Below are 23,814 nucleotides of genomic sequence, written 5' to 3' on the forward strand. Positions count from 1 at the left end.
CACAGCTCATAAAGTCGTTTCTTCATAAACAATTTATTAGTGAGGGACTTCGATATGTATAGATCTTTTAGTTTCCTCCACATATCCAGGGTTGATTCCTCCTACAGAATATTGTACATGACTTCCTCTGATAGACACAGACAGATGATGCTCATAGCCTTCTTCCCGAGTTTGCTCAAGTCGTCTTCTGATATCTTCTCCAGTTTAGTCTTTAACAATTCCTTGCTCAACCCTTGTGACAATAGAATATCCTTAACCTTGCACTGCCATAAACTGAAATTATTCTTCCCGTTGAATTTTTTAATATCGAACTTCGACTCTGACATCTTCATTTAATCTTTAGACGTCTTTTACCTTACGCTCTGATACCGATTTGTTGTAATTTCAAGCCCACAGTAAACTTGAATTAACCCTATATATTAGAAATTTGGATCTAATATCACTGTTAAACATGTCCTTTGCGGAAGCACATTCAACGAATATTGAACAATCAGAACTATAAACAACCAATCAAGCAATCATAAACACATGAATTTATGTGGAAAGCCCTTAGGGGGAAAAACCGCGGCACAAAGTGACTGATATCTGTAATCGAAACCTTAAAGTTACACCACTCACCTTCTTTCACTACAGAAGCAACCCAATCACCCCTTGCAATGTACACCCTAGAAAAAAACTCTAGCCCTTAAGAAAATCCATTCTCAATTCCTTACAAGTATTGAAAACTCTCTCGACCTACAAAACCCTTGCATTATGAGTTAAAACACTCATCTCTACTAAGCCATAATTGAATTAGGACTTATATAATCCAACTTTCACAAAATCATGTAACAGAGCCGGCATCCGTTAGTCAAACCGACTCAGACCAACTGAATCTAGTTCTACCCCTGAGAAATCCTACGCTCTGTAGGTCGGACCAACACCCAATTCGGTCCGACCAACAAAGCCCTTCTTCAACTCGCAGACTAAGCAAAATCCAAGGCATCTGCACAACATGCCCAACATTTTGTCCCATAAGGCATAGCTAGTCTTATAATCATTCTATAATATTTTCCATAAATCATCTGATGAATGGAAAATCTAATTATATTATGCAAAACATTCGGTCCAATACATACTACTTTGTTGAAACAAATAGATAAAATAGTCCACTTGTCAGGCTTAACCCTAAGTTTTCAGGCCTGATAAGTAAGTGGACTTGGATTGGGCTTGTTTCTTCCCATTTGTTTGACAAGTTTTCCACATATGGGCCAAGGAGTGAAAATTAATCACATTAACCCAAGGAGTAAACCTGACAATTATTGGATTTGGCTCCAAAATTTACACAAAGCGGTGAGTTTGGGTCAAAAAAAAAAATTGACCCAAAGTTCTAAACGGGTTGGGTCTAGGTCTGAGTCCTCTCAAAATCAACCCCACTAGATCTAACCCAAGCCCACTTTTTAAATAGGTCCAATTCTGAATTATTATTTTTTAAGTAATTATTTGAGCATGTGGGTTTTTCTTTAAGCTAAACTACTACAATCATTTACTTTCCTTTTCTAAAACATCATTATCCATCCACTGGTTGTGACAATCTGAACTGTCCAAATTGTGGGCCCATTATCAATGAAAGATATACCAAAGGCCACATTAATTGGACCACCGTTCCTAACCACTAAAATTGATATCCATCAACAATTAAATAATTTGGAGCATTACTTACGTGAACATTACTTACTGCTGAGCCAAACCCGACCCATTCTATAAATTAGTGGGGTTTAAGTCCACATATAACATATCCGACCCATTAAATAAATAGCCTTTTTTTTTTCCTTGGACCAAATCAAGACCAGACCCCAATTTTAATTGGTTATGTCTGGGCCGATATTCTTAACGACCGATTCTAAGATGGGGAGGGCACGGTCTTCCCCTTGACCCGACCCGATCCATTTGCACCTCTACATAGCAGTTCCTATTTATGCTACTGGGCTGAATTTTTGAACAGAAGGTCCCCGGATAACTAATCCTACTTTCAGAGACACAGACGCTCGTGTGTGGAGTGTGGACACATGGAAGCTAAGATCATGTACACGAAATCAGAGCCGTTCATCAGGGTATCCCATTTGTTTGGATGTCATGCCCTAGTATCAGGTCGGTTCGATCATCAGGTCGCCGCACGTGTGCAATATATACACCATTGGCCAGTAACGCGGATTGGGTACTACCCCCACCGGGACCTAGATGGATACAGACGGTCCTGTCAGGGTCTCTGTGGGGCCCACCGTGATTTGTATGTTTTATCCAGGCCGTCTATCCATTTTAATAGATTATTTTAAAGCATGAGCCAAAAAACAGAGATCCAAGGCTGGAGTGCACCACACTACAGGAAGTGATGGGGATTGAAAGCCTACTATTTAAAACTTTTAGTGATCCACGGAAGTTTTGGTGTGTGTTTGTATATATATTACTGCGGACTAGGGGGTGTACACGAACCAAGCTAGCTCGGTTAGCTTGCTCGACTCGACTCGAAAAAGCTCGATTCGACTCGGTTCGAAGCTGAGTTCGAGCCGAGTCGAGCTGATTTTTTGAGCTCGAAAATGAGTTTGAGCCGAGTTCGAGCAGGCCCCAGCTCGACTCTACTTGGATTGAATCCAGCTCGATTCGAACTCAGATCAAACCAGTTTGGTGACTCGGTTATGCCATTGATGTTGCTCACCAACTGTTTGATAAAATGACTCAACCAAATGTGGCTTGGCAAGGAAGGTTTGGCTAGTGGCAAGGAAAGTTTGGCCGGTGGCAAGCAAGGTATGTACATTAAACTAATACTTTTTTTCTCTTCTTTTTTTTTTGTTTTTATGTTGCTTAGAAGGTGTTTGATAAAACACCTATAAAACTATTGCATCTGTTTTACAAACAATGAAAATGTGAAGTTGTAGTTCAAGTGTTTGTGGAAATGCCTCAATGACGAACTCGGCTCGATCTTAGCTCGAACTTGGCCCGAGCTGACCCGAGGTGTTGACCGAACCGAGCCGAGCTAGCCAGTCAGGCTCGAGGACCGAGCCGAGCCGAGTTCAAGCTGAGGTCAACCAGTGTTCGAGCCGAGTCAAGCTGAGGCTAGCTCGACTCGATGTGCACCCCTCCTTTGGACCTTATGAAGTTTTCATGGTAAGAGTTCAATCCCACTACTTTTTGTGGTGCGGTCCTATTGAGCATTTCCATATACCTTCTTTTTTTTGCTCATGATTTAAAATAATCTTTGAAAATAAATGGACAGCGTGGATAAACAAGTACATCACAATGGTCTCGACATAGCCCTTGAGAAGACCATTTGTCTCTAGCTAGGTCCTGATTGGGTAGTATCAAATCCACGTCCAGCAGGGCTCTTAATAGGTTTGTTCTAGATCGAATCCAGCTCCTAGTTTGAAAATCTATAGCCGGAATCAGATTTGACACAGATTCAAAAGGTGATATCCATATCCGATCCACTTATAAATAACCAAATTCATTTCTGATCTAAAAATTCATATAACCATTGAATTCGGGTTGAATCTGGGTCTAAATCCACTACATCAAAAATTTTAAATATATATATATATAAGATAAGATATTTAATTTAACAACAAAATAATATAATTTGAATTTTTTTAATTTAAATAATGGATGAGTATTAAAGTCTAGAGAGTAGAAATTGAACAGCCACACAAAACTCAATACTGTGGAAGTCAAAACAATTGAAGCCTTGAAACATGTAATAGTCGGAATTTGATCGGATCTCACTAATAAATTTGATCCAAATATGAATCAGATTTATTTTTGCAAACCTAAATCCAATCTATTCAATAAATCAGGCTTATCTTAAGATCCAACTCCTCATTACGTGGGTTGGGGGGCCAATACTATCTCAAATCTGACCGACTCCATTGAGAGCCATATAGTCCATGGGTCAATATCTCGATATACTTTGTTGTACAAGTATATGGCCCTCTAAGTGATCAGGTCAGCTTGATTTTTGAGGCATGGAATCAACAGCTTGATGAGCGGCCCCGATCTTGCTGAAGTGTTTATCATTTTGTGTGAGGCGAGCTCACATAACGAGATTCTCTTAGTTCCCACACGTATCATGTACACGCCACACATGTGGCACCATGTCATTCAGCTTCTCGATCCAATCCATCCATCATATCGCTACCACTTTCTAGATAACACAACAATAAATCACGTTGGCCCAGTTGTCAGGTGGGCCACTTTTACGAACAAACGTACGGCTGTGATAAAATTGGCTGAATTTGTCATGGCCCACCTGCTGAGTGGAACGCCTTTAATTTTTGTAGAGAATACATCTAGACGGCCGTACTCACCTTCTGGACGGCGTGGATATTGCACCAGTCTGCCACGCTGGCACATGCTGTGGCGTGTAGAACGTGTGCCTTGTCCAACTGTGTGGTCTTAGCGAAGCCCAAACGAGGTCTGAAATTAATGCATCCCCACGTATTTCTAGTTCTACGTCTCTACTGTTGCTGCTAGAATAATCCAAACCGTTAACATGATGGGCCACCGTGGAGTAGGGAAGCCCATTAAAAGCCTCGTATTTGAATATTTCAACACTATGATCATCTATCTCATTTCCTTTAAGCATGGACCGTCTCCTTTACCGTTGTCTCGTTAGCCAATGAGAAGAATTTCCAATCTTATAGTTTTGTATAACATCAATCTACATTACGGCCCATCATATAAATGGTTTGGATCATTGATATATATCCTCAGATCCAACAGCAACGGTACGGACGTAAAGAAAGTAGTACGTAGGGATGTAATATATCCAACCTCGAGTCTAGAAATGATGAGAACACAGACGCGTTACGTGCTGTAAAACACGGACGCGGTTTGGCTACTCCCCCTGCCACCAGCCGCCAATGGCTGATAATCGGTGCTCTGTGGACCTCAACATGATTTATGTGTTTCATCCATGCCGTCCATATATTTTTCCATATCCTTTTATGATGTGAGACCAAAACTGAGGTATATATAAATCTCAATTGGACCACATTACAGGAAACAATGTTGAGCGTCGACCATTAAAAACCTTCTTGGGGGCCATAAAAGTTTTGGATCAAGCTGATATTTGTTTTTTTCCCTTCATCTGTGCCTGTATGACCTAATTAACAGATTGGTTGTCAAATAAACAGTACAGTGAAGCGAAGGATGATTTTAATGGTGGATATCCAATCACTATTGTTTTCCTGTGGTGTGGTCCACCTGAGATTTATATCCCTCCCAATTTTGGTAATAGGCCTAAAATGATCTTAAAAAATTGGATGAAACACATACATCATCATGGTGGGGCCCACAGAGCACCGACCATCAGCCACGGGGCTGGTGGCAGGGGGAGTAGCCAATCCTTTCCCGTGGGCAAGAGCATGACCTCATCCTCATGTGCGCACTGCGCACCCACGTTTACAAGAAAGAGAAAAGCGGACGCAGAAGTTCCTGCGCTAGGATGATAGGTGGGGCCCACCGTGATGTTTGTTATGAATCCACACCGTCCATCCGTATTACTAACACATTTTAGAATATGCAATCGAAAATGAGGTGAATCCAAAACTCAAGTGGGCCATACAAGAGGAAAAACTGGGGAAAGAGTTTCCGATCGTTGGAACCTTGCTAGGCTCCACCTTCATGTTTATGTGCCATCCAAACTGATTAAATGAAAACACGAAAAAATTAGCATGATACGAAACTTTTGTCGCTATAAAAATATTTCAACGGTGGTGGCTGAATCTCCACTATTTCCTCTCGTGAGGCCTACTTGAGGTCTGGATCCACCTCATTTTCGGTCACATGTCTTAAGATGAGGTCGGAAAACGGATGTACAGGGTGGATTTTTGACAAACATCACGGTGGACCCCACCTACATCACAGGAGCTACCTGGAAATCCGCGTCCGGAAAAAGCTCCCGTCATACACGTCAACTAATCAAAAGCCAACACGTGTCGAACCTTCATGAGGAAGCAATTAAAATAAAATAAACCGACGCGATCAACGCGGAGAATTCCGCCACTGGCTGCCAGCTGGCAACTGCCTGGAGTGCAAATGCGAGTTCGTTTTGCCTCTGTTGCGACTGGGGATCTAGAAGCTTCTCAATGGGTCCTACGTGATAAGTTAACCAAAGATCGGAACCGTCCATCTTGTGTATCCTATCATATTTGTAACACCACATGAAATTTAAGGTGAAATAAGTATAATAGCCACCACTAAAGGTGGATGAATTGAGAACAATGAAATAAAATTTCCAGTGGCTTTAATCTCTAACGCTAAAAATGAAAGTTTAGAATGTTCAAGGAAGCATGACTGGTCTAGTAGATTATTTATCGTCGATAAAGAAATATGGACAGTTCAGATCATCGGACTACTAATCATTTTGGCTACACTAGCCGGTGATACACGGTGGACTCTTCATCGCAGCAGACGTAAAACGAACCGGTGAAATCTCTAGTATGCGTGGATGCTGCATATCCACGTCAACGTTTTCATGGGTGGGACCCACCCACAAAGAGCCCAGCTGTACCGTAGTGTCATACGGCTGTCACTTAGCGCCGCACTCAGGTCTGGTAAGGAAAGGGAAATACGCAGAATCGCAGATAGATTCCCCATCTATGGACAGTGGACCCCACACGTCTCAGACGAAAAACACCTCTTGCCACGTGGGCCCATTTTGTTTCAAAGGCCGATAATTACTGAGAACTTCTAATCTAAGTCGTGGCCCACCAAATGTCAATTATATCGTGACAAACAAGTCCTGAGTTGTCAAAATATCGCGTCAGATTTCATTTCTTTGGTATTTCCGGATGGTATGACCCTTGATACGCGGGAGGAAGAAATTGTACACGTGGCATATATGAACTTAAATTCGACGGTCTGAATTGCCAAACCCACGGTCTCTTGGTCAAAGTCAGAAAATCTTGGACAATCCAGACCGTTGATTCGTGATCCTTGTTTTTGGAAATAGGACCATTGGACGGTTTTCATTTTTAACCGTCCAATAGTCAGGTAAGCATGATTTTTGGTTCGTGATGTATATAAACTTTGGCTCTATGTCATTTCTAAGCACGCACGCATCATCCATCACACTCTGCCAGAGTATCGAAAATTTTCTCGGATTCGGATTGCCTCGTGGGGCACGCAACGCCGACATAGGTAATGTGTTTTATCCACATCGTCCATCTATTTTTTTAAGCTCATTCCAGGGCATGAGCCCAAAAATAAGACAGATCAAAGTCTCATGTGAAGCACACAGCAGGAAACAGTGGTGATTGAACACCTACTCGCCTCTCATCCGTTTGCTCATTCAGTTGCCCATCCATAGGGGTGGCGCGGCTTCGGTGGATCCCTGACAGTGGGCCCACCTTGATATATGTTCCTTACATCCACGCTGTTCATCATTGTTAAGAGATCATTTTAGAGTATGATCATATAAATGAAGTACATCCAAACCTTAGGTGGACCACACAACAAAAAAAAAACAGTGGTAAGTGAATTCCCACCATTCAAAACTTACTGGGGGCCACCCAAATGTTTATTTTCCATCCAACCTGTTCATTAGGTAAAACAGACCTGAACAAAGGAACCACACAAATATCAGCTTGATCCAAAACCTTTGTGGCCCACAAGAAGTTTTTAATGGCTAATCACCACCGTTTCCTGTGTTGTCCACCTGATATCCAGATCTTATTAATTTTTTGGATCACGCCCAAAATTACTTCTCAAAACAGATGGACAGCATGGATTTAAGACATACACACACACACACACACACACACACACACACACACACATATATATATATATATATATATATATATATATATATATCAGATGGCAAGGATGATCCAGTTAATGATATACATGGTGCTCTCGGACCTCAAGGTGGGAATGGGATCTCATGATTATGAAATGGACCGCGGTATCTGCGAGCTTAGCTCACGTACTGGATGCCACTTTGGGTCAAAGTCACGACAAACAGACGCCTGGAGAAATCATGATAAACCTGTTCCTTTCTTCTTCTTTTCTTTCTCTTTTGTTCTTCCTCACACCGACCGTAGCTGTGAAAGTCTCTATTTTACCTAATCCCATCAATCCCGCCGTAGAAAACGGCTAATGTGGTCCACCCGAGAATACATTCGGGTTTACAATTTGTTCAATCATCCGGACGATGGGTCACTCGGGACCCACTTTGGTTGGGCCATAACAAAAATTCTCTAAGATCAAAAGATCCTAGACACAATTATTCCAACATTCTTATATGGTTTTTTATAGGTTCGTCACGAACCTTAGTCCTACACAATGGCCTATTCAAAGATTTGATTTAGGTCCTACGCAAGAACATAATCGATTTTGGTAATTAAATTCTAACAATCAATCTTACACAAGGAATGAATGTATATGAAATTTATAAATGACAACCTTACTTGTCGGATTGAGTCACGTTAACTTGTCGTTTCAAGATGCTTCTTTAATGCTTTCTTATGTTTTAAATTAGCTTCTCGTTGCTCCCCCGATTATTGATGACAATGTGTTGCCGATACTTCAACTATACGATCAAACACCTTGCATGCGATGCACCTTTGTGGTGATTAAGGTGGTGGGAGAGTGAATTAATCTCATACAAATAATAGAATGTTGTAATACCTAGAGGATTCACCTAAATGGACACTTTATAGGTTGATAGACACAAAAATTTGTTAATAGAATCTATGCCTAAACTTTAAATAAGGCTTAAAATTATGATATTCTTGTAGAAGAGATTTGAATGCTCATTAGAGTAAAGAATCACTGCGTAGAGAACATGATCTCATTAGGATAAAGCTTAAGTAGTTTGGTAGAACTTAAAATGCACTAGGGTCTCTAAAATGCTAAAATTCATGATTCGCCCAAAGATATGAATGTAATATTTATAACAAAAGACTTTAACAGATCTCCAATGGCTAGGCTCGATCGATCGAGCCTAGCCTTTGATCGATCGAATTTAGCCAAAAATAGTCCAATAAACTTATTAGATTGTTTTGGCCGTGTTCATTCAATCGCTCAAGAGGAATAAAAAATTCCTCAATTAATCGAACTCATGTCTCGATCACCCGAACTAAATTATATTTAGGTTAGCTGATTGTTAGACATTTTTTATCATGTTCAGTCAATCAACTTGATTGATTGAGCTTCGCTCAAGCACACCACTAAAATTGCTAGTTTTACCCAATTTGATTTTCAGAAACTCGGGACCTCTATAGCATATCTTATCACGTTTCAATAAAGCTTATAAAAATAATGAGTACTCACACAAGATCATTTTTCTATTAAGTTAATAATCATTTAGAGGTTCGAAGATTGTTTTGAGTTAAGGATATATTCACCAAAACACCTTATTTACATCTTTTTCATTTCTTTGATGCTCTCGTTTTCATGTCTTCAATTTTCAACTTATAAAGATGCAACCAACTTCTTGACACACAAACACACATGAGTAAAAGTACACTCACAGACACCGCTTCTACAAACCACCATGTCTATCCAAACCCGCCAATTCCACACTCATGTAGGCTGTCCACATCCCACACGAAGGAACACGTGTGAGATACGAGCTTTCAATAAGGTTGGCAATAAATAAAAAAATAGGATATTTTCCCTCTTCAAGTGACCCGCTATTAACGGCGAGAAGTTTTCTTTTATGTTCTCATTTTCATACAAGAATATATAAACCATGTATCTCATCTAATGTACAGCTCATATCTCACACACGTGTCACATTGCAATACAGCTCCGACACGCATGTACAATCAGGGGACCACATGTCCAATAATTCCACCTGAACGTGATGGTTAGTGTGAATGAATTTCATGTAAGGGACCAAAGGTGGGCACCACCTAGCAGGTTTGACTTCTCAAGTAAAAACATCAAAACATAACTATGTATGTATGTTGACTGATGTGTACCGTCCAATGCAGTTGGGATAAAGAGACTAATGACCCTATTTAAAACATCATCATCGTCGTCGGTAGCAGTGGACCCCACTACAACTTTGATGAGACAAACCATCATCTAAAAACGTGTTCTTTAGGAAAGAATCTGTTGGATGGGCTAACCACTACTCTGTGGTCATGTCAGCTGAGATCCTTTCTTCAAATTAAGATCAATCTAAGTGAGTTTCAGACAATCTTATGGAGTTTTCTTGATGCTGAAATTTAGATTCGATTTATTTTTGCATCAATCCGGGCCGTGTAATAATGGTCCCTATTGTTGATGGAAAAGAGGATGAAAATCTATCTGAGAATATGATCTTGATCGTTAGATCTCATCCATTGATTCTTGATCATTCATCAATTTCTTTTTCTTTGAAACAATATTTGATGGATTCCGATGCAATAAATATATTCTGATCATCCATGATGGATTTATGGTTTGAACGGTCGGATTTTTCATGAATGCATGTCACATGTTGGTAGATGTGCTACAATGCTCACTTTGTTGTGGTCGACTAACACCTCTACCCGTCTAAGACAATTTAAAAATCTTCCCATGCCCCTAGTTGAAATTTGGAATCTTTAGAATCCACATTATTTATCTGGACCGTCCATTAATTTCAGGCCACTCTTCCTCCACTACTTGGTAAAAATGGAAGCAATCCGATGGTCGTAACTGACATTATTAGACATTTCACCAACAAATGATCTTACCCATAGATTTTTCATGCCACCGAATTTACAGTTTAGATCATTCAATTGGTAATAAATCTTTAAGCCAGCCTATAAAGAGTGGAATACACCTGATGGACGGTCATGATTGTAATGTAGACATCAAAAAATCAAAATACAACCATGCGGATGGAAAGGCTTCCATAGACTGAGCCACACTGGATCATTTCTCATCAGAGTGATAAACATAATTGAAAGAGAATGACGTGAGACACAGTAATAGACAGGACAATCAGGACCGTCTAATCAGTGTGACTTCAGGCGTGAACAGCCCTCCACGGTGGGGCCCACTTTAACAACGTTCCTGAATCTGTTCACACCGGCAATGTGTACGGTTTTGGCAGATTGAGTGGTGTGGTGTCCTCGAGAGTGAACCCATAAACATCTACTTATCACTTATCAGACGCAAAGTAGATTGCGTGGTGTGGTGTCCACCTCCGTGTGTTGACGTCACTAAGTTCGGTGGGCCACATAGTTATGTATGTGTTATATCTGCACTGTCCATCCATTTTTTGAGATCATTTCAAGGCATAGGACCGAAATTGCAGCTGATCCAAAGCTCAAGTGGATCACACCATAGTAAACAGTGGAGATGGAACATCTACCGTTGAAATTTTATTTTTAAAAAGTAACTTATTCCAGTTAGTATTTTTTTTTTCTACTTTTTTACTGACGAAAAGCTACTGACGAGGCGAGTTAGGCAATCAATCCTGATTTAGCGAAGTATCCTCACGTGGATATCATTGAAGCATACTCATGTGGGCCCCATGTTATGCATGAAGGGATGCAAAACCGAAGTCGCTGCACACATGTGTACGATCTACGCTGCTCAAGATGTCAGCCCTACCATCCTGATTCGTTGGATGAAAAATAGGCATAGCCGTTGATCGGTAGTTTTAAACCACATTCGCTGAGCGTAATACATTTTCCACCGTTAATTTCCTTTGTACACATGTGGCCCACCTAATGAGTGGAGCAAATTGGCTTTTCAATTAGGGCATCAATATGGTGGACCCCACATCATGGGCGGCCCATACGATGGACAATTTATATCAAAGGTAGGCTCCAAATGATAAGGGATACAGTCTGCAATGGAAATTTAAGGTGGACCAAACAAACTTGATGAATAAGTACTTATGTGATGTTGGAACCAAACATGTTTTTCTACCTTTTTAGTATATAATTATGTTATTTAACAAATATTATTATGTATTGAATAAGTAAAAATTAAGATAAGCTATAAAAAGCATAAGTAGTTTGTTATGAAAATGACCTAAATAAGTTTTGCAACTCCTTTTCTTTTGCTTGGATCATTAATATTTTTCTCTCTCTTTTCTCTCATTTTTAAAGCTGTTTAGATAACACCAAATAAGTTTTTTTTTTTCGCTTAAGTTAGTTTAAGAAGCATTATTATAAAATTAACTTAATGCTAAGAACTACTTATTTTATTAAGTCTTTTTTAATAGTTTTTTAACTGATTACTTTTCTACTTTTCTCTTTCAATCACAGTCCATATCAAAGGAAGCACTCTCTTATTGTCCTAATCAAAGGAGGCCCCACATGATGGACTCTTCCCATCAAGGGTGGGGCCCACACAACGGATAGTCCATATTAAAGGTAGGCTCCACATGAAGGATGACCCCATATTAATGTGAACCCACGTAATGGATGGTCCACATTAAAGTCCAGTCCCTAATGATTAATAACTCACATCTAAAGTGGGCCAGTATAATGGACAACTCACTTGAAAGGTGGGGCCTACATGATGGATGGTCCACATCAAAGGTAGGCTCCACATGATGAGTAGTGGACGTTGAAGCGAGGCCTCACAAGTTGAATGACCCACATGAGATGAGGCTCAAATGATGGACAATCCACATCGAAGGTTGGCCCTTAATGATGAATGACCTACATCAAATGTGAGCCCCGTATGATGGGCAACCCACATTGAAAGTGGGGCCCACATGATAGGCAATCAACATCAAAGGTGAGCCCCACATGATGGACGATTCACATCAAAGGTCGGCCCTAACAATGAGTGGCTCACATCCAAGCCAGGCCCCACATGATGACAACCAACATCAGAGGTGGGGCCCACATGATGGATGGTCCATGGGATGGGCAGTGGATGTTGAAGGTGAACCTCATATGATGGACAATAACTTTGATGATCAACCCCACATGATGGATGACCAATATCAAAGGTGAGCCCTACATTATAGACAATGCACATTAAAGGTCGACCCAAATAATAAATGACCCACATCTAAGGTGGACCCTACATGATGTATGACCCACATCAAAGGTAGGGCCCACACAATGAACAGTCCATATCAAAGGATGGCCTCACATGATGGACATCAAATTTGAGGGTGAACCAAACAAACTTAAGGGATATATACTTATGTGATATTGGAAACAAAACATATTTTTCTATTTTTTAGCCAACAAGTAGGCTACTTGTCAAACAATGCTATTTATTTAAAGTAAAAACTAAGATAAGCTACTTAGGGCGTGTTTGGGTGGTGGGATTAGAAGGGATTAGGTGGGATGGGATTCATCTGGTCGTGTGCCAATTCCACTCCATGTTTGGGAAGAATGGAAAAGCTTGGAATTAGATTAGATGGAATTGCATTGGGTCCCGTGCCAATTTCACTCAATGTTAGCAAGTTATGTAGGTCCCACCATGATGTGTGGGCTATATCCACACCGTCCACCCATTTTTCGAGATTATTTTAGAGCATGGGCCAAAAAATTAGGTAAATCTAAAGCTCAAGTAGACCCCACCATAGAAAGCAACAAGGATTGAATACTTACCGTTGAAAACTTCTTTGGTGCCACATAAGTTTTGAATCTACCTCATTTTTAGGCCCCATGTCATAAAATGAGGTTACAAAACAAATGAACGGATTAGATATAACACGCATGTTATTCTTAATAATTTCAAATGACAGTGGGTATATCCATTTAATGTACCACCATATTATCAACAAAGCATGGCATTGATCTTATCCCATGGCAACGCAATCCAAATGCCCCATTAAAGGTAGGAGAGTTACCTGCTGATGATATCACAAAATAATTATATTATCAATTGCACCACTAAAATTACATCAATATAATGATTTGAGCTGTCTAAAACATTGGTTATGTAAATCAACGATTAAAAAATGATGGTTAGTCGCTTGGTTGTGATCTTATGCTTATGGCTTATATGAGGCTTGGAATTTCATCATTTTTTACCAAAGTATATATTTCAAATGGCTTATTAAAATCATCGTGCCAAACATCACATATGCACATTAGTCAAGGATACTAAAGCTGATTAAGCAATTAAAGCCAAACTCTTACAAATACACTACATAATTTAAGTGCATATATATTTTTGGATCACAGAGGATTCTAAATCTAGGGTATCAAACAAATTATAGAATTTTGAATCTAGAGTATTCTATATTTGGGGAATTTCTAATCCACTACACATTTCGAATTCATGGTGCCAATCGAGGCCTAACTTATAGCTTTCAATGGCCATAATTGCCCGACTAGTTATTAGAATCATGTAATATAATATGTTGTTGGAAAGTTATCCATGAGTCCTGCGCCTTAGCCAATGCCAAAGAGTATTAGCCCTCAAATGATTTTGTAAAAGAAGGTTATTTTAGGGATAAAGGTGATTTTGAAGACAACTTAATTTTTTGCTATTTTTTGTTGTTTTGAGATTTGGAGTAATGTGATAGCTTAAAATTCTTTTTTAGTTATATGAGAGAGTTTGAGTCACTTTTATCTGTTGGGAACCGTGGAAGCACACAAAGATTAATAAAGTAAAGTATTATCAATCGCACAACAAAGTCCAAACACAAACAATCTGAATTTTACATGGAAAAATTCTTGCAAGAAAAACCACAGCACAAAGCGGCAAGTAATGCACTATAAATTACAAGAGATAGAGAGTTACTGATTTGAACAAGCCTCGAATCTACCTCACAAGCCTAATCTATGTCCTTGAAACCGTTAGAAATGATTTAGAAAGCCCTAAAACTCTTCCACGCCTTCCCAAATCCCGATTACACCCGATATATATAGTATCATATAGTATCACAATTGAAATAGGAAACAAATCTTACACTTATACAATTCTACATATGCGCTCGATGGCACCTTCAATGGGACTTCAATAGCATCGATGATCTGTCAATGGCATGGAACACCTTCGATGACATCGAGTAAAAACATCAAAACATTCCAGCAATAAAACATGAATTTTTCAAATTTTTCCAATGGGACTTCAATGACATTGACACATGCTCGATGCACTTTGATAGCATAGACAAACCTTATTGTTTACAAATTTAAAACATCAGCAACAATATCATCATTCATTATTTTTTAAAAGTTTACTATTTTAGAATATTAAGAACATAAGACTTATATAAATCACATAAAATATATAAAGTGTATGGTAAAGAATTGATACATTAACATTAGTTCTATTAAAAGAATATAATAAGGAAGAAAAGAATGATCTTTCACCTTTTTTCTGTACACTCGCTATATTAGTTAGTATCAAAAGAGGTTCTTTCCTTGGCTTCCAATAAAAATAGCAAAAACTCCAGGAACAATACTCCAAAAAGTTGACCATGTGGGCGCTGGAGCCCTTAGAATGCAGGAGATGTAAGCTACGATTTCTTTGTTGACCGAGGCCCTAAAACAAAATCAAATTTATGGCAATGACTAGACCACATCTGTTGAAATGACTCGCGATTAGCCAGTTTGTGGTCCAACACCCATGCCAATCATAGACGACATCCCCATGACTACTTCTTCTTCTTCATTTTAAACACTAGTAAGGTTTACAAGATAAGACAAGCGGTGATTGATATGCAGAGATTCAATATGCTGAGTTTGACGCTGTTGGCAAAAGATGACATGTTTAAACAGTTACTCTTTAGCCGTTATTAATCTCAATTACTAAAGCATTAGCTAAGTGCAGACTTCTCCCCCATGTAGCTCCTGTCAAGAAACAATTAGACTATTGTCCAATAGATTCCTAAGACATCTGAGCAAATCATCTAACTAGGGCAAAACCATACTTTATTAGGCCATTAGCATGACTCGCAGACGATTAGAGAGCGATGATTTATACTACTCATCGCTATTGTTGGTAAGCTCTCTCTGGCATGACTAATACACACATCTTTACTTATATTAGTGTCCCTATGCTCATCTTTATGACCACAGCACGCCCTGCACGCTGTGAGGAATCTTTGACTCATGGTCGGAGATCAAGGCACAGATCAGTCCAAAGAAAGTAGTAAGCAAGCAATGGCTGCTGGCTTCAAAGCTTTAAAGCAAACTAACGGACTTGTTAGAGCTTTTATATTACACTCAGGACTGAACCCATTCTTTATTAAGGGGCTGTTTTTCTGCTTCAAAGCCAACAATGCAATGCGCACTAAGGCAACAACACAGCGGCTAGCTTTTAGGACACTAGTACATGGCACAACCTCCTACAGAATAAGATCCATGACTAGGGAAATTAACAATGACAGCGTAAAATGTTGTAGTATTATTGAATTTTACATTGTAGGCCAATGCCTATTTCTGCTCGTAGTGGTAGTAAGCTTCTTTTTTTTTAAACACACGCACCCATCCATGCCATAGTGGGATTTCACCACCTATGGGCATTGAACCCAAGACCTCGTGTTGAAACTCCTCAGAGTCTACCACTGGGGTAAGGACTCGAAACCAATAGTGGTAGTAAGCTTAACAATGCCTAATTCCACTTGAAAAGCTTAGCGATGCCTAATTCCACTTGAAAAGCTTAGCGAACCTTAATTTCGTTCAATTACTTACAGCAATGTGCCTTCTGATACAGGTAAAGCTGCTTGTTCAAGCTTAAATTGTGTTTGCTTCAAATACTTGCGGACTTAAAACTATGTTTGCTCCAAGTCCTCACGAGCTAAAAATGTTTTTGTACCGACTATTCACAGAGCAATGTTGCACGTGCAAGTTTATATATTTGACAGTTGTGGCTGGCTATGTTACATATGTGACCCTGGGCAACGCAATTTTTATTTTTATTTTTGAAATTTCTGGATGTTGAATATCTTCATCAAGCTATATGATAATATTCCACCCTAAGTATCATAGCAGATCAGTCTACCTCCAACATTGAGAATTACCCTCTTTACATTTAGATTTCCTAAAATCCCCGGCCAGCTTAAAAATCTTTAAAATGAGAATAAAATTGATATTATTGAATCAAAGGTGGTTTGGTTACATTGATTTCTAAGTTTGTATAAATCGGTCATGTGTTATCCCAATCTAGAATTTTGATCCAATGGGCCAAACAATGTAAGGACCATGCCCCCCTCAAACAGACCATTCAAGAATCAACTCCAACACTCCACATTCAACTGAAACAGGCAGGCCAAAGATGGGACAGCAAGGAAATCTCTGAACAATGGACCCCACTAGCATGTCCTCACCGCACTACATTTTGCCAAAAAAAAAAAAAGGAAAGGAAAAGAACAGGCACAAACAAACAATAACATCACAAACACCATACAAAGATAACAATTTCCTGTTATCTGTTTGTAACATTTCCAAAAACTCCATTCAACCAACAAAAAAAAAAGAAACAAAAAAGAGAAATAATTTTTTTTTTAAAAAAGAGAAGAAGAAGAAAACCAAAAAAAGAAAAAGAAAAAGAAGAAAGGTCTGAAAAAAGGAGGAAAGGAAGAAAAAACCAACATCATCAAACCGAAAAAAAAAAAAAGGAGGTTGAGAAGAAGGAATACACAGGCCCTTGAATGACTCATCTGCCATCAGCTGAGGTGAAGGAATCAGCAAAGCCAGCAGGCCTTGTGGGTATGCTGGTCTGGGTGTTATCCATGCTGGCTACAAACGACGATGTGGCACTGCTGTCCTCAAACTCCTGCCACTTCTTCAGGGCTTGTGGTAGCGTCATGTCCAGGTCAATCCCGTATATGTCCTCTGCATCAGGGTCCGTAGGCTTCCACACGTCCACCAGCGACGACAGCACGTTCACCGCGTGCCCCATCTCCGGCCTCTGGTATGGCTCTCTTGCACAGCAGTGCCCCGCCAGCTCCGCCACCTTGTTCACGCTCGCTAGCGTGTCTGCCGTCTGGGCAATCTTCGGGTCTATAGCCTTGTGGAACGTCTCCTTGTTGATCTGCATTCGGCGGAACCACGTCACCAGGTGCATGCTATCCTCCGGCTGGCTCTCGTCCAGGGCCCGCCTGCCTGTTATCAGCTCCATCAGGATAACCCCGAAGCTGAACACATCAGCTTTTGTCGTCACTCGGCCCGTCACTGCAAGCAAACACACCATTAATCATAGTGTATTACACACCAATTGAGCATATTAATAATCATGGGTGGATCTGATCCAACAGCTCAGATTATCTTGTTTCAATATCATTCAGCCAACCACGCAACATGTGTAGATTGAAAGGCCAAGATGGAAGATTGTTTTACTGATTAAGTGAAACTTAGGCACATGTACAAACAGTCTGCAATTCCTAACTGCCCCTGTACATGCAGCAAAATGTCTGAAATCCAAGCCGTCCATCAGGTGGTCCCATCATGTATTTTCCCTTGGCCTGGAATCAAGCTGGCCAACTCGACATGTGGGCCATATTGTAAGGGAAATAATTGGAGAGTTTAGAAAGTGTTGACCAAAGATCCACGTTCAATGGCTAGATATGGACACCAGAGGAGCTTACTTAACCAGGGCACAACAGCACTCAGTGGTAGACTCACAAGAGTTTCAACATGAGGTCATGGGTTGGAGCATCCATTGCTGTGCGTGTGCGTGAGTGTGTGGGGGTATGAGTGCGTGTGGAAAAAAAAAAAAAAAAAAAACAGGGCACAACAGGCATGGGCGGCCCACCTGATGGATCACAATCACATGGATCTATGAGATATCAGATCCTGAAAATTTGCTGTGGAATGATCACATGAGTTCCCTTTTGTGCCGCCCACTTGAGTTATGGATCAGGCTGGATTTTGCGTTCTAAGCTAACATGAGGGGCGCATCTAATGGTGGGTTGGATGGCATTCACGTACCATGGTGGGCCCTAGACATTCCCCAATAGACATTATCTACATCACCCAATGAAAGAAAACCGCATTTTAAAATAATATAGATGGCAAGTTTTATGGAATGATTCAAGTTCTATAATCTTCCACAAAGGAAAACTTGTTTCTTTTTGTGATCTGATCATTTTAGCTATCAGCAGTTGAAAATGTAAAAGAAGAAGAAGAAGATAAAAATGAAAAAACAGGGATTTTTCCCACAAAATCATTCAGGACTTGTCATTTTACCAAATAATGACTCCATTAATTGAGAAATTACTGGGTAGTAATTTTTTTTCTTTTTGAGAGAGAAATTACTGGGTGGTGATTTTTGAGGGAAAGGATCTACCAAAATGCCCTCAATTTTTTCTTCCTTTAAAAAAAATGGTAAAGTTGAGAATTGTGAGGCCCAGATGGTATGTTAATGACCTCTAATCCCGTCCAAATACGCACCCCACCACGATGATCATACAAACCAAAAATCTGGCTGATCAAATCAGCAGATGAGCTACACAAGAATTTGGATGCTTTCGGGCGGTCTAAGTTGTTTTTTAATGAGGTAGCCCGCCTTATGATTGGATCATCCAGATTTTTTGTTCCTCTGATTATCACAGTGAGTTGCATTTCTCTGACTGGTTGGATTTCATACGCCACATGGGCCCCACGACTCTCGATTTCACCACTTTTAAAGAAAAAATGGCATTTTGGTCATATAATCCCACGGAAAAATAAAATTAAAAAACAAAAACAAGAAGAAAAACCATCTTACAATGAAATGCCACCAAGAAAATGACCATTTATTCAACAACTATAGGATTCACATTCAGAGTTCCCCATCTTCTCCAATTGTTCCTGGCCACCTTCATGTTATCTAGACTGTTCGCTCATGATGCCCATCGGATATCTGGCCCTTACAATCAGCATTCATTTTTTTCTCTGACCCGAATGTGGATTGTTGGCTAGATTGTATGTTTCTATATCTGGACAATCTGTTGGAGGGCGAGGCTCCCTATTGAGGCCCTCAAGATGAACAGCTCAGAATCACTGGATGCCTTCTTAAATGCAATTCTGTTACAGTGCAGAGCAGTGAATGCATGTGTACAGTTGCTGGGAAAAAGCACTCTGTTATGAAAACAGGGTTCTCTGTTCTATAATATTTATAAACCTGCCCTGCTTCTCTGCCTTTGGATAGTGGGTTTGGTGCCTCTGCCCTACCACCAGATTTTAAATCACCAAAGTCCCTTTCATGTGCTAGGAATTACAAGTCTTCAGCCCCAGACACAGTACATTTCACTAATTTGGAATTGGTAGGGCCCACGGTTTGGCAGTCCACCCCATTGATCTGATTGGCCCCTTACAGATGGGGACGCCCAAAAGACGAATTGATCACACCCAGCAGCTGTATGTAAAATTTCACACAGAACCATTTAGAATATCCAATCAATGCAATAGTTGAGCCACACCATGATCATCACCTGGTATAAAAATCAGGCCGGTCCACTCATTGGGTGGGCCACACCAGTGCAATCAGTGATGCCATAGGCTTTCCATTGATTTCAACATTGCACCCCGCTCGTGAGTGGACAAGCCTAATTTGCACACTGGGCAATGATCATAGCCTGGCCCATCTTTTGCATGGATTGGTATTCTAAAACATGGGATGTGTTGGCAGGAAAGAAACGGCTGTGTATGTGATCATTTCTCTGCTGAAAAATCTCAAAGATCTTACCAATCAATCATCAACATTGGCAAATGCAGTTATATCAAACGTTTCATGGAGAAACTGGCCAAGCCAGAAGAATCAGGATCTCAAAATCGAGATTTTCGGTGGATGCCCACCAACATGGGCCCATCAGATCAATGTTCTGGATCGCCAACACATCTAATGGATTGTGGCCAATGCCTCAAGGGCATGTGGTTCCTCTCCATTGTCTTATAGATTTCAAATTTATCAGTTCACTGACTTTAGTTAAATTCACTGCCATTGTAGAAACTTTTGTGTGTGGAATTGAATGTATACAATGGCAAGCATTCAAAAGCAAAAACAAACAGGATAATACCAGGATGAAAGATAAAGAAACCAAGCGAATGGAAGAAAAAGAATTACCGGCATACTCTGGTGCTAGATAGCCAAAAGTCCCAGCGAGCCTGGTCTCGACTGAACACTTCCCACCTTCTGGCGCAAGCCGGACGAGCCCGAAATCTGCCACCTTTGCCCTCATGTCGTCGCCAAGCAGTATGTTGGAGGGCTTGAGGTCCCTGTGAATGAAGCTCTGGTGGGCCAGGGAGTGCAGATACTCAACCCCCCTTGCAACATCCAAAGCAATTGTCAATCTCTTCGACCATTCCAGCGGCTTCAGCTCCTCTTTCTCCCAATCAAACAGGTGACGGCTGAGGGTCCCCTGCGGCATGTATTCATAGACCAAGAGCCGCTCGTTGCCATCCAGGCAATACCCAAGGAGGGCCACAAGGTGCCGGTGGCGGACCTTGGTCAGGACGGCAATTTCCGACTTGAATTCATTCAGCCCCTTGCTGCTGATTACACCTGACTCCATGCGTTTGACGGCGATCTTTGTCCCATCATGCAATTCCCCCTTGTAGACTGTCCCGAACCCGCCCCGCCCGAGTATGTTCTCCTCACTGAAGTTGTTTGTCACATTCCTCAGCACCTGAATTGAGATCACCATGTTCCCAGCCTCGACCACCTGGACATCGCTGCTCGGCCCACTGCTTGTCCGGCTGTAGGTGTCGCTTGCAGCCCCAGCATTCAGGCTCGAGCCTGCAACAGTGATCTTCACCATCTCAGGGTCAGACCCAGAATGCCTAGGGTGGATGATCGTCGTGTTTGGGCTCTGCACCCGACCAAACGGGTGCTTTTTCCTCTTGTATAGACAGTAAACAAACAGCCCCATGAACCCAAACAAACAGGCAGCGCCAGCCACAGCACCTACGATGATTCCAGTCGAAATTGAAGATTTCTTACCGCCAGTGCTCCCGCCAATGACATCTGTTCCATTGCCACCAGACGACGGGCGTGAAGGAGTGGCCCCACCTGGAGCTTGAGAAGGCCCACCACCCGTCTTCCCAATATCTGGATTCCCATCCGTCTCCACCTTAACCCGCCCGTTGAAAGGCGGGATGCTCCCGGAGAGGAAATTGTTCCTGAGATTCACCTCAACGAGATGTTGCAGATTCGCAAGCTGGGGAGGTATCGAGCCAGTGAGTTTGTTATCCGCAAGCAGCAGCTTCTGCAGTGATCTGAACCGTTCGAACTCCGGCGAAATAGTGCCCGAGAGCCCCATTTTCATGAAATTGACAACGGTGATGTTCCCATCAACCGAGCAAGTGATCCCCATCCACGCAGGCGGGCCGCAGGGGTCATTGCCCGCCCAATCATCCGCGAGCTTCGCCGGGTAGCCCAGTGTCGCCGTGACAGCAAGCAGCGCATTGACGCGCGGGTCGCACTGCCCCGCCGGGGTGCAGAACCGGTTCCTAGTCGAGCTTTCATTGAGGTCCGAAACGACCGATTTCGGGAACTGAGGCGTGGGTCCCTGTAGTAGATTGTTCGCAAGAACAATCCTTTTCAGTGACTGAAGCTTCACAAGCGAGTCCGGGATAATGCCCGTAAGATGGTTGTCCCGGACATTCAATTCCTGCAACGAAACAAGACCGGAGACGTTCGGGATCGGTCCGGTGAAAGAATTCGAATGCAGCCACACCTGGACGAGGTTCGTCATGTTCTGTATCACATCGATGGTTCCCGACAGCTGCTCTCCGTTCTGGTTGTTGACCCAGAGCGACTGGATCGGTGAACCAGAGAACTCGTCAGGAAGTGGGCCCCGCAGCCAGTTGAAGGCTAGCCCTAGATGATTCAAGCTGGCGAATGCCGTGCCGAAGAAGCCCGGCAACGTGCCGCTGACGTTCGCCGTGTTGGCGGAGAAATTCACCAGCAACGAAGATCCGTTGAGGCCGACTGGGATCTCCCACGCTGAGAAGGGGTTATTGTCGAGAGAGACCGAATCGAGGGCTGATAACCCGTCAAAGAAATCCGACGGTATGGATTCGAAGCTGTTGTTGTGGAGGAGTAGGATGCGGAGCTGGGCCATGCCCCGGAAGGAAGGTAGTGAGCCCGAGAGGGCGTTGTTCTGGAGCTCCAGCTGCTGGAGCTCGGTCAGATTGTGAAGATCCAACGGCAGGGAACCCTTCAGACTGCGGCCGCCGATTTGGATGGCTGAGATGCGTTCTCCGGCGCAACTGACCCTGGGCCACTTGCACGGGTCAGCATCCGTCCATTCTAGGGTTTTCGAGGCGTCGAGCGCCTTCGAGAGGGAGAGCATTGCAGGGAGGTCAGCGTCTGATAGTGATTTCGAAGGCTTTGCGAGGGCAAAAATGGAAAAGAGAAAGAAGAGGCGGTAGTGACGGAGCCTCATTTCCAGTGACGGTGAGGAGTACCGAAAAGAGAATTTTTTTCTTTTTTTCTCGGAAAGTTGCAGAGTCTCTCTTCTCCTTCTGTCTAGGGTTGGAGAAGGAAGATGAAGAGATGAAAGAGAGAGAGTTGGAGGGAGGGAACGCACATGGGTGGGGCCCACCTATTGTAAGAAAGGGCGGATAAAATTAGGAATTTTCTTTTATAGAACCGGGCAGGTGACAGCTAGCCTTGGGTTCTGTCTGAATAAGAAATATATATGATGAAATTACCATTTTAGGCTTGTAAATTTATGTTATTTTCACTTGTGCCGTATTAAATACTTAAGTTATAGACTTATCGTAGTGGTGGGTTCGGTGCGTCCCTTATGGTGGAGCCCACCTTGATTTATTTATTTTACATCCATGCCGTCCATCCGTTTTAAAATATCATTTTAATCCATGAGCCCAAAAATGAAGAAGATCCAAATCTCATGTGGACCATATTATAGGAAACAGTGGTGATTGAACGTCCAACCATTAAAAACTTCTTGGGGATTTCCGTACCATCGGTGACAAAAATCTG

At 41.6% G+C, this 23,814-nt stretch overlaps 1 protein-coding gene across 1 annotated transcript; it reads right to left on the bottom strand.

Annotated features, from left to right (window-relative positions):
• Positions 1-17,277: 17,277 nt before the first annotated feature.
• LOC131251598 (receptor protein kinase TMK1-like) lies at positions 17,278-23,393 on the bottom strand. The gene is made up of 2 exons (XM_058252416.1): positions 20,932-23,393; positions 17,278-18,059 (listed from the first exon to the last, which is right to left on the bottom strand). The coding sequence occupies exons 1-2, from the start codon at positions 23,252-23,254 to the stop codon at positions 17,542-17,544; spliced, it is 2,841 nt and encodes a 946-aa protein (XP_058108399.1). The 5' UTR covers positions 23,255-23,393; the 3' UTR covers positions 17,278-17,541.
• Positions 23,394-23,814: the final 421 nt, after the last annotated feature.

Source organism: Magnolia sinica, chromosome 7 (genome assembly GCF_029962835.1).
Source record: "Magnolia sinica isolate HGM2019 chromosome 7, MsV1, whole genome shotgun sequence".
Classification (NCBI taxonomy): Eukaryota; Viridiplantae; Streptophyta; class Magnoliopsida; order Magnoliales; family Magnoliaceae; genus Magnolia; species Magnolia sinica.

What these genes read in the sequence shown, in the direction of transcription:
- LOC131251598 (XM_058252416.1), bottom strand. Translation starts at nt 23,254, where the DNA reads ATGAGGCTCCGTCACTACCGCCTCTTCTTTCTCTTTTCCATTTTTGCC. An exon ending in TCTAGCACCAGAGTATGCCG is followed by an intron (nt 18,060 to 20,931) that starts GTAATTCTTTTT and finishes GTTTGCTTGCAG; the next exon opens with TGACGGGCCGAGTGACGACA.